Source organism: Phalacrocorax carbo, chromosome 2 (genome assembly GCF_963921805.1).
Source record: "Phalacrocorax carbo chromosome 2, bPhaCar2.1, whole genome shotgun sequence".
NCBI lineage: Eukaryota > Metazoa > Chordata > Aves > Suliformes > Phalacrocoracidae > Phalacrocorax > Phalacrocorax carbo.
The window spans coordinates 113,116,527-113,133,398 of NC_087514.1; the positions used below are offsets into that span (position 1 = coordinate 113,116,527).

Sequence of the window (16,872 nt, forward strand, 5' to 3'; positions counted from 1 at the left end):
CTTTATATTACCCTCTCTGATTTTTGCATTTTGTTTTTTGTTATTTTAATGCAGCAGCCATAAATGCATCCATATGGATTTATAGGTCAAGGAGTATAGCAACAGGACCAATATATATTTTGGAAATATCTGCAAGGTCAGACATCTGTGAAGGTACCTGATATCGTGTCATGACGTCTGTTACAGTCATGTCATCCTTTTTCCCATTTCTCATCTGAACTGCTTATGGAGGAGAAAATAAAAATGATTAGGTTATGGTCATAAATGGAGCCAATGGGTTAATCCCACTTTTGTATGTCTGCCTCAGCTGGAAAGGAGTATGAGCCGTAGACCTCAAATGAAGTCTGTTAGCTTTTCTTTCTTCCTTTCTCCTTCCTTTCTTTTTTCCCCAGTGACTGTACATAGTTTTGAAATGCTGCATGCAAAAAAGAGCAAGAGCAAAGGGGCCTGTTTATTGTTTTAGCCAGAGAGTTCCAAGCAAAGGAATTTTTTCTCTTTCTACTCCAAGCAATAATTACATTTTCCACTATAGAAAGTACTTGTCATGTGAAAGGCACTTGTGTCTTAATAGAAGTTATGAGCCTGATTCTTTAGTAAGGATTACAAGGGACAGGTGAAAACTGGATCACTGGAATGGCTTTTGTTTGCTTTTATTAAACGTGAATTCATATAGGCTTTGAAAGGTAGTAATTTCTTGGTGATGATAGACATGAATTACATTAAACTCTTCAGTAGGTAAGTCAAGCTTGCAAAACTGTCTTGTATTCAAAGCTTGATGCTTCACTACTCTGCATTTTTAGTACTTTTTTAATTGTGGATTGACAGTAACTGCACCATCCTACAAGCAGGCAGCCCTTTTGTCCTCGCTTGTCTTGGTTCCCTGAAAAGGAGAAGTGGCACAATGAACAAGAAAGGCCACTCTCAAGAGACAGGTGATCATCATACAGTCTTAAATGATGTCATCTTGTTAGAAGTACCTTGTCATTGCTTAGCATCCTTTAAAGGAAGGAAGGACAAAAGAGAAGGTCAATTCGCAGGAGGGAGAAACTAGAAGGGGATCCAAGTGCAAATGGGGTTCCCTGCCATGACCTGCTCAAGGTGCGTTTTGCTTAAGTACTGCAAGGGACAGAAGATTTAATCTGAATCCTTCCTGCAAAAAGAATGCTTTTCCTTTTTTTGGTAGAAAATGAATGAACTGACTTTAGGGCTGTTACTTCTTCAATATTTCCTGGATCATTCCTTCATGGAAGCAGGCTAATCCCATCCCAAAGCCACCCCCAGCCTGAGACAGGATTTAAAAGCAAGGAGGACTGTTGGCAGAAAGTGGTTGGGGAAGCTCTCATGCCTTGTGTGCTCCTCCAAAGCCTCAGATAGCAAAACACCCAGAAAATGGTGCGACGAGACTTTCTTGAGAAGTTTCCAGTGCCTGCAGTCAAGATAGCTGCTGGCCTCCTCCTTGCAGCCTTTCAGCTCAGGTGGATCCCTCCCCAGTGTGCTCTAGGAAGCATTAGAGGCTTGTGGGGATGGGAGGGAAAAAGTAGCTTGAGCTTTCTGGCCATGAGAAAACGTTTGGTTTGTATTGTGTTCAGGAGTTAGAGAGGCCTTCAGAAGCCTGAGGTTATCCACACTGGACCGTCAGCCCCCTGCACTGAGAAAAGAGGTGTGAGTGCCAAGCCTGAGCTAACACATCTTTCCTGGGGCATGGAGGTAACTGCAGGGGCCAGAGCCCCTGCGTGAGTTCCCAGACTGATGGTGTCAGCAATGATGTCACTTCTGAGATACTAACTGCTGCTGCAGGGGGGAGGGGTGGCCTCAGAAATGCAAACTTGTCATTAAGAGCCAGATTCCAAAAAAATACATATTTGCTCGTCTGGCAACTATTTTCCTCTGTGATTTCTTTTGTACTATTGTCTGTGGAAAGGATGTAAAAGCAAGAAAAAGTCTCTCATCTGTATTCCAAACTTTTATGAGACATGATGAAGACATCACAGGGAAAGTCCAGTGTCTCCAGCTGTTACTCACCTGGACAACTCCACTGCAAACACTGGTCATCCACCACTGTAAAATAGGCTACCATCCTATACAATCTAACAGTTTATCCTAAATAACAAGCTCTGTGTGGCTTATTCATATGGCCGACTGCGCCCAAATTTAAAGGGTATTCCTTATGTCATTAATAACAGCCAGGTCATGCCCGAGGGAGCTGCAGTGGATGAGCGTTGTTGTGTGAGAAGGTGGAATTCTGACCTTTAAGCTGTTCCTGCTCTGCTGGTAGAGTATGCATAGGCATACATTAACACATATGGAAAGGGTCATACACTCAGGCCTGACCAAACAGTGTAGTTGAAATGCGGCAACCTTGTGATGAACGAGGGACAGCTGACCTGCAGTTCTATGGGTATGGTGGATCTTGGTGATGTCCCCTGGATTATTTCCTATATGTTGAAAAAATTAAGTTCAGCAGTTCTCAGCAATTGGGGAAAAGAAAGATTTAGCTTGCATGGTACAGTGAAAACCAATGTAAGTCTAATTGGTTGGTTAAAAATGAGAGTTAGTGTGGCAGCAAAGGAGGTGAAACTTCTCAGGGTGACACCAAATCCCCCTTTCTCCTGATACCTTCACCAGCTGCCCTGCAGGTCCCTTAAAAGATGGGAAAAGCAAAAACAGGACTGGTTTTGTTGAGTGGTTCTGAAACGTGTTTTGGGGCTTAATCACTTACATGAGCTGAGCAAACCATTTCTGCTGCTTCTTCACCTTCTGAGATGGTGTGCTTTAAAAATCTGCTGTGCTAGCTTTTTGCCAGTTAAGATAAACATTTACGAGTGAGAAAGAGAGAGAAAAAATAAGAATGTTTGGAATATCGAGTAAACAGAAAAAGTTTTGTCTTTCTCTCCGTTTTTACTCAAAGAGTTGCTGTGTCGGCTGGGATTGGTGAGCTCATGATCTATAAATAGGTTCCATCCAGGGAGGAGAGGGAAGAGGCGGGAGGCTCTAATTAATTATATAGAAATAGTTGTTTTCACAAAATAAGCAGCAAATCCAAGATATTTGAAGCCAGGCTCACTGAGCTTGGGGGTGGGGTGTGCCTACAGCATTTACTAGTGAGATCATGGAATAGGACAGGAAATCTCTCCTTAATGCCAAAGAAAACTTTTTTTTTTCTCCCTGGTTCTTTTTATGAAACAACTGTTGAGGTTCACCAACCCCCTTTCAAGCCTGTTTTCTGGTAATGAATCAAAGGATCAATTCATTATCAGAATACAGGTCCAGACGCCTCACTCCCCCAGATATTTATATACACATTTGGCTGTGTGCATGTCAGCCTACTCAGGTATGATGTTTTACTTGCTCATGTAAGCACTGGGATGATGAGGGTCTTTGCTAGTGAAACAGCAGTTTGTGGAGCTGCAGAATTTATGATGTGCGACATTCACATTTGCTGATTCAGTTTGTTAGGACCATATCTGTGTGTTGAAAAGTAAAGGAAACTTAGTCCCTGAGACACCTTTAAAACACACACAAAATTGTTATATTCCATTTTATAATTGGACTGGATATCCAATATTCTTCAATCATTGCATTCAAGAAGTAAGATTGTTTCATGACAATGTCTAGCTAAGCAAGTCCATGTTGAGTCTGTATTTCCCCCTCTGTAATATTTTTCCTAGCAGGTAATTATTAACAATAATTTTCATGCTGTAGTTTCTATTGCTGCTGATTTATCACTGACTTGTCCTTCATGTTATTCACATTGTTACTTAATTTCCACCTGTGTTTGGAAATTACTTATGACAGAAGAAAACCAAGCTCAGTTGTGTTAAAAGAGTAAAGCCATCTTAATTTCTTTCCGTCATGGACATCTTTTTCCTCCGTATGTGTGATTCTGCCACACACTCTGCTTTGGCAAGTGCAGAGGTGCACGCAGCAGAGTTTCTGAACACAAGGTGTTTGCTTGAAGTTGCTGAGTAAACCACATGTCAAAAAACTGGAATAAAACTCATGAGATTTTTTCTGTGAAAGCAGAAATGCCCTGAAATACATGTGAGACTTTTTCCTGGACCTTTGATTGCTTTTAAAGTCAATAGCCACCTGTGCTGGACCACTGAGTCTATCTTCAAAGGTGCTATCAGTAATAGCATTTTTTTCCCCAGGCCATACTGCATGCTGACAGCTCACAAGAGGTCCCGTGACCTTCCCAGGAGGCCAGGTGCCACCACTGTGTGCCGCCACTGCTGCCTGGGGGGCTGGCCCCAGGGAAGCAGTGCATCCAACCGCAGCACACAGCTTTCCACGCACCTTCCTCTGGCTGACTGCTGTTTGTGCAGTGTTGGGAGCTGGGCATTGATGGCAGTAGGTGTTTGAATGCTTTGTGCATTTGTAACTCCTGAGACAGATGAACAAAAAAAAAGGAAAACCAAACCCCGAAACTGCTGGCTCAGTTTGTGATGTACTGAGATTTCCAAATGTGAGCAAGTTGCTGATGCCTTCGGCATTCACTGTCAGCTGAAGGAGTTGGGGATGTTCTGTGCCTGGCAGGGTCCAGCCCAGAAACACAGAGGAAATATTAACTGTCTGTTCAGCAAACAGAGAGTACTGCTGACAAAGAGGCAAAACAGACATCGGACTGCTAGTTGTACTAATAAAACAGAGGCCCAAAGGGCTTTCAGGGATGATAATCAGAGAAACTTTTTAGAGGCATCTGAGGTAGATCAGACCCACCATATCAGTCATTTCAGATGATTTTTGCTTGAATGGTTGTATAGTGCCAGGAAGGGTTCCCAGTCAGTAATACCACTGAGCTTCTTTGTGTTCTTGCAGTTTTAAAATACCCATCGAAGCCCCATTTTGGAGGAAAGCATGGTATCTGTGGAATTTTGTGTTAGAAAAACTAAGCTGTTGTATGCACAAGAAGGAGCCTCCAAGATTAAATTACTCTGAGCTGCACTTGCACACAGTCATAGGGAAACTCTGCCTGGACCAGTCTTTTAATCTGAAAAGATCCCCAAGCTTTCAGGAGCTCAGGCATCCCTAATTGCTCTGTACATGTGGGTAACTGTGACCCATTCTTTGGTGACCTCAGTTGCTGTGGAAAGAAAGTACATCAGTATGCTCAGGGGGTAGCTACTAAATGAATTGACAAATCTTCATATCCTTGAAGCCTCAGTGAAGGCATTAAGAGGATTGTGAGGCAGGGAGCGATAAGAGTAGGATCAAAATAAAAATTATGCTCTCAGAAGCCTAGGAAAACCCACACTGGGGAAAGTTTTTGATAGTACAACTGAAGGGCTTAGACCAAGATTATGAAGAGTGATTTGAGGAAGCCATCTCAAACATCATCAAAGAGGTTTACGTTCCTGACATGGGAGGTGTTTGTGCTACCCGTCTTTGCTAGCTAAGTGCGTAGGAAGCAGATTACCAGCTGTGAACAGATATATGGTCAGTGATATCTCCCAAAAGAAAGAAGCTTTTAAAATGCAGGTCAGGTCTATATAATTGTCCTGTTGGGTGGAACAAAAGACCCAGATGTTCATCTAAACTCTCATTTGGGAAAGTGTCCCTCTTCACTTCACTTCAAAAGTACAAATTGGAATTAGTGAGGTGTAAGTATGTGAGTGTAAGTCAGGGTCCATGATAAGAATAAAAAAACTGTCCAAATTTAACAAAACTGTATTTTTCCCAGTGCCTGATGTAAGCCTCTACCTTTGGTGCAGGTCAGAGTACCTACGTTTCCAAATAACTAGTGGGGAGAGTTAACTGTAAAGTCTATATACTGGAGAGTATTTAGTAGGTAGATGCATAGTATCTAACTTTTGAGACTTAGCAGAGTGTGAAGTGGACAGTGCAAGTAGCCCTCCTTTGTGATATTTTCTTAGTGTATTTGTTTTAGGACTCCTCGGATGAGGATACTGTTCATGGTCCCCTGTAGTGTCAAGTGTAATGGTTCACAGACAGGCATTATAGAACAAGACAACCAATAACAACAAGAAAAGCAATAACAAGAAAAGCAATAACAAGAGTGTGCTCTGGCAACAAGTGCAGGGTTCCTCAGTATTCACTCTTGTCATTCTTCTTTTGTACCCTTTGGAAAATGTGCAGCAGCATTAAAAAAAAAAAAACAAAAAAAACCAAAAAAAACCCAACAAAAAACTAACAAGTTAAATAAATTCTCAACATCTTCAAAACAGGAGTGTTCTGCCAACATATTATCTAGGCTTCCAGGACATTTTCTCCTCTTTTCCAGAGCATATGTGCTAATAGCCAGGATTTGCAGGGGAGACTATTTTCCATCTAAACAACAACAAAAAAAGCTTTAATTTGAGCTTTAATTTAATAGCTAAGGAAAGAGAAATATAGACTGCTGGTAAATGATTTTTCTAACAAGTTTGGGGCTTTTTTCCTGCTAAAAAAATACAAATTATCTTAATAATTCTGCAGTGAAGATATTTGCAATGCCTTTCTTTACTGATTTTAATCCATTCAAATATAACAGCTAACCAGAAGAGTATTTAAAAGGGTGAGGTCAACTCTGGCACAGATAATGAACAGTATTCAGAGCAGTACTGAACTTAACACTAGGTTCAGAAATTAATCTAACTTTCTGTTGACTATCTTAATATGGTTTTATTAAGAAAATCAGAGCCATAACCGGCACATCATTTTGCAAGTTTAGTGTTGTTCTGTTGCATCTCCCTCTTGCTATTTCAGATATAGTACCTACTAGTAGCTTGTGTGCATAGAAAAGCAGAGAGCTGGCCGGTGAATTTACACCTTCTCTGCGAGAGCACTGGTGGGTGCAGAATAACAGAAGTGACTTATACTTTTATATTTGTTTGCTTTGCTGATAGTCATAATTAGGTAGAAGAGTTGATAGATGTATAAAACCCTGGTACTGGAGATCATTGAAGGGGAGTTAATGGACTGGGAGAGATTATTTACGGAGATGATGGTTGCAAGGAGCTTGCAACCAGTCATGGATTGGGGTGAGGGGTGGGAGCAAGTTGAGAGGTGTGCTGATGACTCTGGGTTGGGGCCCACATCAGTTCAGAGGAGTTGCTCTACCTTTGGGGAAGAAATAAATGATCCTAAGGGTGGGAAAAATAAAAACAGAGGATGATTATATGAACTGCCAGATCAGGCTCAGGAAGGTTGGAGGGTTTTAGATGGACCTAAGTGAGGCAGAAAAGGGATGGGTTGTATTGGCTGATCAGTAAGCCTTGACGAGCTATGCGAGATTCCCATGGGGAGAAACCATACATGATCTGATTTGACAATGGTTAGTCAAGGTGAAGCTGAGGAATTTTCAATATCCTTCTTTGGGCTGTGCCATTTCACATATGGTGGCCATTTTTGGTCATCAGCATTCAAGAAGAGGGAGCTCAGTTGGAGCAACGTGTTTTGTTGGTATGTCAACAGGAAGACTCTTCCCAAAGGCAGAGTCTCTGACCTGTGACTGTTTTATCCAGAGCCAGGCAACCTTTCTTCCACCAGCAATTCTCACTGTTTTTTTTAAGGCATTCACTTTTCCTTCTTCTTAAGTCTTAGATTTGGCAGTTGATCAAGTTGAAAAGGACCCTTCAAAGTTAAAGTAAACAATATTTAAGAAATCTTCTAAAAATGTTTGTTTCAGAAGGAAGGGGGACAAAGTGCAGCTGTCTTTGAGCAGTGTTTGGTTCTAATAAAGGACCTTTTCCAGGATCATACCTAAAGTAATCTAGTCTTGTGCTCCAGCTGGCACTGGTCCCACCTTTGTACCATGAGAACATTGGGCCCATCAGATACTATTAAGGGAAGACAAGCTTTTTAAATGCCAAAATACATGCATGAAAGATTGACTTGGTATGACCTGTTCTAGTGCTGACAAGCTATTTTCTAACTGATAACCTACCTTATGTGGCCTGGAAAATGTGTGGTTCTCTTGCAGTCCAGTTATGATCTCTCTGATAGTAAAAAAGCAAAATCTGGGGTAGTTCCATGTGTTATATCCTCAGATAATCAGCTAGGTGAAGCCAGCAAAAGGATATTGCTCTTGAGTTATTCCAGGGTAAGAGAATGATTCCGTAATACAGCATCCCATTTATGTGGTTAAAATGCTTTACTCATGTTGGAATGCTTTCTAGACCAAGCTGAATGCATTGTTTTAAGCATTCAGCTTGATGTAGCTTGCCTACCTGTCTGAAGGAAATTACTCTGTGAGTCCCTTACTTTCTTCTGGTTAGGTATCTGTGTTGTTTTGGGCAGTAAGGATTTGACTGCACATAGTTTATGGGTTAGGGACAAGAATATGAGGAGACATTGCTCCAAGGCCCATTCCACATTGTCAGCCTGTAGTCAAATATACTTGGAACTCCTATGTTCAGCACCTGCCCACTTCTGCTGAGACAGGTACAGGCCAAAGATGCCAGTTGAGGAGACAGCTAGTGCCCTTCAGTGAAGACTTCATGGTGCACCAGGTGAATATCTGAAACAGCAGAGAGACGGGGAAGAACTGGAGAAGAACATAAGCATGGCTGAAATTTCTGTTCTCAAGTCTTAAACTTAGCAAATAGCAACATTCCTAGGTTGCTGCTTCTATGCACTATATTAAGATCATTACCAGCTTCTTGCACTATTTAGTTGAAATCACGCATAATATTTACACTTCAAAGCATTTATGTCCAAAAATAAGGCCGTTTTGTTACATCTCTGCTCGTATACCCGATTACGTTGCTCAGGGATTGTGTTTGACAGCATTATGCTACAGAATTTAGGTTGAGTTGTTTCCCCATGTGCCCCTTATAGTGGAGTTAGAATTTGACTATTTCATTGCTTATAATTATCAGGAACTTTTCTTTCTGCAATAGAGGACTTTGAGAAACAGACTATAAGCCACCCTGAGCTTCATGTTTCTCATACACAGGTCTGCATTTGTTAGGCAGTAATATTATAGCTATTTGGCTAATTAGCTTGCTATTTATCTGATTGACTCTCTTAAGAATATGAGACACTATGAAATGTTTCAAAAAGAAAACAAAGTTTTCCAGATAAAGCTTCACACTGTCTCGTTGGAAGGGAAACTTTCAACCCCTTCGGCTGTGTTTTCTAGGCAAACTAGAAACTGCTGTGGAAACTCATGCAATAAGCTGGGTTATATTGTCATAGAGATGCATTGCACACTAAAAGCATTACCTAACATGACTGAGAAGTGGCAGCCAAAATTTCTGGAAGCCCCGAGTTGCACTGTTTCCGTTCCCTATTTCTTAGATAAGACAGCACAAACCCTTCAGCTTTCTGGAATACTGTGGAAATTAAATTTATTTAGTGCTCACAGAGTACCCACATGTTACAGACCTGAACACCCTAGGAAACCCCATGAAGAAACAATTTTCTCTCTCTCTCCAAAGTAGTGCACCACAAATAAAGCCTGAAGCCGGACAGTGAGCAGTGAAGGAAAACAAAAATGCCTACTCATTAGCTGAGCTGCTCCATCCTAATCACAGAGCAAGGCAAGGGGTCCATGGGAAAAGTTTTCTGGGTAACCTGTGTAATTTAGAAATGTGCAGAAGACTTGAACCAGTGTGTTGCAGGGAAACTTATTTCTGCTGTTTCCTACCATTGAACAGTTTGGCTTTGTAGCATTAATAATGTATTACTATGAAACGCTAAACTGCATGATACGCTAATGAAGCCAGAAGGTCGTTCAAGTCAATCTTACTGCACCCGTTAAGCTGTTGCAAGCAACAACAGCAAAACTAGCCAATCAACATTATTTGTCATTTCCTTAACAGGCTATTATAAAACAACTGGCATCTGCCTGCCTGCTGTCAGGGCTGCAAAGGCAGGCAGGCACCAATGTGCAAAATGAAGAAGTACTGCGCTTCTTCCATTATCAAGATGAGAGTTCTTTCTGTTATCGTGTTTTTTGACATCTCTAAAGTGAGACAGCCTTGAGGAGAGGAGGCAGCCTCCTGGGTCTGTCTGGTCATTGTCACCACCAGACACCTATGTAAATAGAAACCCCTCTTGAATGAACAGAGGCTGGGAGTTGATGAGAGTTCATAGGTTTCCACAGTTAGACAGCAAGGGACATTTGAACAACACAGAACCAAGAATGTTCCCAGAGGAAACAGCTGTTAAATTTTTCATTTGGTTATGCAGCTGCTTAGAGTTTGTGTTCACTTGATCACTCGCATAAAACTGGAGAACCTCCTAGATTGATAAGAGGAAAAGGCAAGTGAAGGGGATGCTTCACCATGAAGCAATTGCTCTGCTGTTTTGTGTTAAATGGAGGAGGAAATCTAACACAACATATGAGGATGGCAGCTTTGTACAACTGAAGCTAGATATTTGATTTGCTGGGCAGGACCATCTTTTGTATTAGTAGAAGCCTACTAAAGATCACAAGGAAACAAATCCGTAAAGAAACTGAATTGGAGGCCACTGCTCTGGCATTTGAGTAGTACTGCAGTAATATCTCACCATCAGGCATCTCCAAGCGTGCATGGATTTTATCCTGATGTTATTTTCTTTTCACATGAAACCAGTGAAATACTGTCTGAGTTAGATAAGAAAGGTAGTATTAGGGCTATAGTTTTCTATACATGTGTGCCTTGATTAGAACCATGATTCCAAAGATAAAGGAGACCTTGGCTTTCAGGTATCACAGGGAGCAGTTAAAAGATCAAGAATCTGAACACTGTCTGACTCATAATTAGGATAATAGTAACGTCTGTAGAGCACTAATGCTGTGCTTGGGTCAGAACGTGAAAGGCATAGAGGAATTTCCTGGAGATGCTTATAGCCTGAGTCCATGGTTCAGGAAGTTACTTCTACATGTGCTTCTTCCAGCTGAGAATGTAAATGCTTAATTTCAAGTGCATATTTAAAGCAGAACTCATATTTGAAGTGATTTGGGACATGTGCATAAGGAGACAGAGCCTGGGCTTTGCAAACTGCTGTAGATGCTGAAAACTGGCCAAATAAATCATATATCCTGTAGCTAAGAGATTCTCAGCTACACGTCTAGGTTAGAGTTAATTTCTAGATTCAGGTGTCTAAATTTAGGCATTCATATAGCTGCATAACATCAATACCATAGTTCCAGTGATGATCTAGTCAATACTAGGGCCTAGAGAGGTATTCAGCCCAGTCTAAGCTATACATCTGCATTCAGTCTGCTGAAATGGTTTCTCTGATGACTATGATGGGACCACTGGCATCTAGATCACATAACAATCACTTGCTGTGTAGGCACTTAAAAGTGTATATTAGATTCTGGAGCTGAAACACAGTCCTAAAGTTTAGTGAGATGAATTTATGCACAGTGACAGAGCATAAAACTGTTCCCTGACAATTTGGAGATGAGAAGGTGCTAACCTGGAGCCATCTTATTTTATGGAGCAATGAAACACTCTGCTCAACAGAAGTATTTTTGTTGTTGTAGTGGATTCACCAGTCAAGGAGGATAGGGCTGCTCTAACCTTTTTCATTTGTATTATTGATTATGTTCATAGTCTGTCAATGTTTAGCATGAGGAGAAGCTCATGCAACTACTTTATTTATGCCACCATTGTACCACTAAAGATAGTTGGTATCCGTACCAATGTGGCTCATCCTGTCTACCAGAGAAAGAGATCAGGGCAGTGAATGACACCAGGACCAGATTAACATTTTCTGCAGCATCTGTGTATGGCACCGTCACCCAACACAGTTCTCTCTTTATGATACTGATACCTGGAAAAATTACCTGGGGAAACCTGTGTTCTGGACCATTTGAAAGCTGTCTTTTAATGAATGGAGGGAACAACTGACGGCCTGCATTATCCAAGAACTTGGGCTGATATCCTGACTCTAATGTGTTTAGTCATGCAGTATTTCCCCATGGTCTGTCTCACGGAGCAATGTTCTGATGGTTGTCTTCCCAGTGCTGATCTGACTGAGGCAGAGTAAGGAAGTGCAACACTGTACTTTTCCTTGTTCAGTGAGTATTAGTTTTCTGGAAATAGCAGTGCTATGGTGGGAAATGGTTATAGTTCTACAATACTTCATCACAATGGCATTTGTTAGTAATCCTCTTTTTCTCCCCAAATCTATCATCTCATGGTCTTTTTTTATTTTCTTCCAGGAGGAGCTGGGCATTGCCTGTGAGTTGCTGGAGTCAGACTTCCTCAAGTGCAGCGTGGGATTTCCTTTCATGAGATCGAAATCTAGGGTAATGTTGTGGTATTTGCATTTCCAAAGCAATGGTCCCGTCACCTCTTTGTCTCCAAAGAGTAGCTGGAAGGGCAACTGCTCTGTTAAATGGCTGTGACCGATACTTTCTGTAGCTTTCTAACCCAGATATCCAAGCTTTTCACAGTTATAGAGGGTATCTGTCCTCTTTCCCACCACGTAGAGCCAATGACAGTACCCTGTGCACTGCAACACAATGCCCTTGAAAACTAATGCAGGAGTCGCAGCTATGAAAAACTTATGTATTTCCTCTGCGGAAAATTAGAAAAGGACTCTCTGTCATATCTATGTTGCCTTATTCTGGTTTTATTTATGTCTCTTCTCACGTTAAAGTGCAACTGAACTCATATGAATGACAATGAAAATGTCTTAATGACTTTTTCATATTATGGTCTCCCGGTAGCTTTTAAAGAGGATTTTGCTTGGTAGTAGCAGATGAACTCGCTCAAATGTTTAGAAATCCACATGGGTTCTTTTTGTCACTAAACCAAGCTGCACAAATGCCCAACCCTGAAAGGTAAGAAGGCAAGGAATGACTTCAGGATGACCTGAACAAAATGAGTCTGAAGTTTTTCAGAAAATGTAAATTTCAAAATCTAATCCTGTCCATTAGAGTTGACATATCCTTTGACCCAACATGAAATTTTTTTCTTTTATGTGTTTTACTGACTCTCACGTGCTCTTTTGAAACATTTTAAAAGATTTTAAATATAATGGAAAAAATAAATGCAGTAGCAGAATATTATCTGGAATGTAAGAATTTCAGTGTTTTGCTTCAGAATGACATAGCTGTGTTATCTTCAGGTTTTTTTTCAGCAAGGGATTGAAATTAGCATGAAATTGGAAACTGTTTCGCTTGGGCAAAAACTGTTTTGGGGTTAGGTAGAAATGTTGTTGCATGGAAAAGTAATGTAGCACGACATCATCAAAGCAGTCATCAAAGTGGTCATCAAAGTAGATTCTCCTTTCAAAATCAGCACCTGATTTTGTCCATTATGATGGGTGGCCTGAATGCTGCTTTAGCTCGTGCTGGTTGTTCAAAGTCTCTGTGCAGGCCTATGGGATGACCTTTATTCCCTCAAAAGATCTCTTCACCAGCAAGTAATGCATAGATTGGTGCTGAGGTTGTTTCAGGGACCGATCCCCTTATACTAGAAGGCAGATGATCTTCTCAAGAAATATCTTTGAATGGCAATTCTAGTAAAGGCCTTTTCACAATAAAGGAAAAATTGGACTCTCTAGTGTTTAAACGGAGACAATATTGCTAAGATTTAGAAGCTACTGAACCGTAGAGGAGACACTCTTACATGTATCAAAATACACTACTTTTGTACAGCTAGACCAGTAAAATATATGTGAAGTTTCAGAAAATACATTTTGAAACAATATATCATGTCTCTAAATGCTGCTTTTTCTTTACACAGTATGAGTTCAGTGTGATCTTCGACACAAGCCACTTGTCTGGGCAGGAAGAAACGCTTACCTTCCTCGTCACTGCACAAAGGTAAGGGAACCTTTGTATCTTGATGACTTGGATATTCTTTGTTGCATGAAGTGTGCATTGCATATACTCAACAACCGTGTGATAGGAAGTGTAGTAAATGATGTTAAATTCTAGGGCTAAATGCATGTATTTTGATAATGGCATTGTAAGTCCCTTCCAACTGAAATATTTTATTTTAGTATAGAGGAACCATGTGATGCAGCTTCCTGAAAAATGAAGTAGGATCATGCTTAGGCTTTCTTTGCCCAGGCAGTTGCGATTCTGAAGGAGCATTTTGTGTTCTCTCAGTTGGAGGGCCCTTGTGTTTGTGTGCCCATCCCTTTGGGCCCTGTATCAAGCTTGGCTCAGCTGCAGTTGACGATCAGCACCAGGCAGACCCATTTGTTCCAGCATTTGAATGAAATAAGCATGCTTGGATGCAAACCAAAAAAGATAAATGCTTTCATCAGATGGTCATGGATCTCACTGACAGTTTCCAAAGTTGCATGTCTATTTTTTCCCCCTCTGGATCTTCAGTGAGCTATGACAGACTGCATGAAACAGCTGAATAGGGTACTTCCCCAAGGGCACTTGGAGCAGGCATTGAAAGAGGGTGTGATGCCAAATATGTGTGCATAGGGATTTTATCTCAGGCAGAATAAAAGGTGTGACACATGCTCTGTGCCTCCTAAGATGGTGTGCCACAAAGCAGCAGACTCCACGGGTGCTTCAGTCACTGGCACTGTCTGGGTGTGTATAGGAACTGACAGTAGTACAGCTGCATTAACCTGGACCATAAACTGCTGCTCGGACATGCTGGGTGTGTGACTGATTCCCACTTCCGCATACTGTGTGAGTGGGCCAGCTTCATACCTTCCCATGTCAAAATTGGGATCTCCAGCATGAATTCTCCTCCCCAATTTGATGACACCTCATTGATGGGCTGAAGATGAGAGATGAGATGTAGCAGTTGCTGAGTGACTGCTCTCATAAGACATAGCTGCAGTAACAGCTGTAGGTGGGAGCAAGATCCTGCAGCACATGCGGCCGGTCTGAAACACTGAAAGTGAGACCTCGCCTCAGAGGGGCAAGACCATGTCTTGCACGTTAGAGAAATTTTATTCTTCAGATGACCCTGTGATGCTTCTATGTCAGGGAGGCGCATCAGTATCTGCTAGGTGAATGCCAGATGGTGCAAAGATGGGTCAGCACTGCTTTAAATTTGCCTGGACACTGTTTTCCAGGTAGTACCTCTTCTTTCCGTGCTTTGGATAGCACAGGGCTTTCCACTGTAACCTCACTCCTCAGATTTCTGTGTCCTACCAGAGAAAAGGGTTAGTCAGTGCCTTTAGATGCAGCAAAGAAATAAATAGCAGTTTGTACACATAGCGTGAATGCTCAGAGGGTGTAAGAGAGTTTCTCATTTCAGAAGGATGGGCGGGAGGGCAGCTGTATTTTGAAGGATTCAGCTGAACCTCCAAAGACAGCAATGCAGGTCCCAGTGCTGATTACCCTCATTTTCTCTGTGACTTTGAGCAAATTGCTCAATTCCCTTTCTGTCAAATAAGTGTAATAAAATCTTTCTACCACAACAGTTGCAGGGAGCCCTTGGATAAAGTCAGTGATAAGGAAATGGAGAAGAAATATCTGTGCTGTGGCCAGACTGCAATGAGCGGGCACATTGTTTCCACATAAAACTGAAGCTAGTCTGGCAGAAATGGCTGAATGCAGAGAAGCTATGCCATGCTGTCGTGGGAAAGTTAGTATTGCCCTTCAGGTGGCCACTTAAGCCTGTCCCTTGAAGGTGCAGTAGCATCTGTAACAAGAGACTGGTTCAGTATTGGAAAAGACCAGTTGGAGAAAGGACTAAACATTGCATTACATTTACTCTTTTTGTATTAAAAAAAAAAAAAAAAGCAAACAAAAACCCAAAACCCTGTTCTGTGTGTCCTGGCAAGAACTATTTTTCTAAAGCTAGATTCACTGATCTATATTCTCCTTTTCTGACAGTACCTTTGCTCCATTTTAAACAGATAAGCACATACCCATGAACCCTATATGGAATTCTACTTGCTTATTCTGCCACCATGGTATCATCGTATTTGTCTTGGATGAGAAATGTCTCCACTTTGGATTCTTCTTTGAGCCTATTCAGAGGAAAAGCTTTTTATTAAACGCTTTTTTCCTGGGACTGAAAATTTGTGGGTTTTTCCATCTGGGCCATAGTTTTATTAGCAGACATGGCCAATGTGTCAGTTGCAGAAAGCTGAGCTATGTCTATGCATGTATGTAGCCAGCAGGCTCTGTTTTTGTAATCTGAGCAACTCATCATCTGCATGGTATCACTTGGGATGTTACTGCCTGCTGTTGCCTCAGTGATACTTTCCTCAAACAAATTGGATCGTATCTTTTGTTTTGCCAGTTTGATTTGTGAGTAAATCCAATGAACTGCAAGGCCAGAGTGATTCCAGAGTCACTGCTGAAGAAATTTGAAATATATGTAGCATATCTTTCAAGATTGTTCTTCTGAGCTGTCACACACCAAGCAGACTCACCATCAGATTTAGAATAATTACAAGTTTGCCTGTTGAACATGCATTTCGGGAACATTTCCCAGACTTCATACATAAGTGTTCACACTGAAATAAACTGACTCAAATGAGAGATGATTGCTCACTTTTCTCTTTCATCCTTCTACTTTTGACCATTTGAGGCAACTGCCTTTGAAAATGTAAAGTAGAAGTGCTTTCATTTTGGCAAATAAGTATACGGGAAGAGGGGATGGAACTGCTGAGAGGTTACGGCCTGTTCAGTACAAGGGCCTCACCAAAAATGCTGCTTGTAGTGGCACCAAATTGGAGCTGTGGTACAATGCAGGTACAATGAAAGCGTAGTTTCATTTACTGAGTCAAGGCCTTCTGTGTGGTGTGTGTTTCGCTCCCAAACTGACATACAGTCAGGCTGAAAGATGAACCCTTGCATTGGAGTATAAATGTCCTTGTTTCTCTCCACTGTATATGATGGCTGCTGTAGTTTCATACTACTGTTTGTATTCACACCTTGCTCCAAGATAGGTTTTTTGGTGTGAGCCTGATCATGTCACAGCCACAGAGGAGCAGCCACAAAACACACACTTCTTGCGTGTGCCCTCTCCAAGGTGGGATGAACAAATGTAACTCTTA

At 41.4% G+C, this 16,872-nt stretch overlaps 1 protein-coding gene across 2 annotated transcripts in view; it reads left to right on the top strand.

Annotated features, from left to right (window-relative positions):
* The window catches only part of ITGA9 (integrin subunit alpha 9), a 229,345-nt gene that overhangs the window by 158,708 nt on the left and 53,765 nt on the right, over window positions 1–16,872 (top strand). For both annotated transcript variants that reach the window (XM_064443898.1, XM_064443897.1), the window contains exons 19-20: window positions 12,101–12,187; window positions 13,632–13,711. In XM_064443898.1, the coding sequence (XP_064299968.1) occupies window positions 12,101–12,187; window positions 13,632–13,711 (167 nt within the window). The remainder of the gene's footprint in view (window positions 1–12,100; window positions 12,188–13,631; window positions 13,712–16,872) is intronic.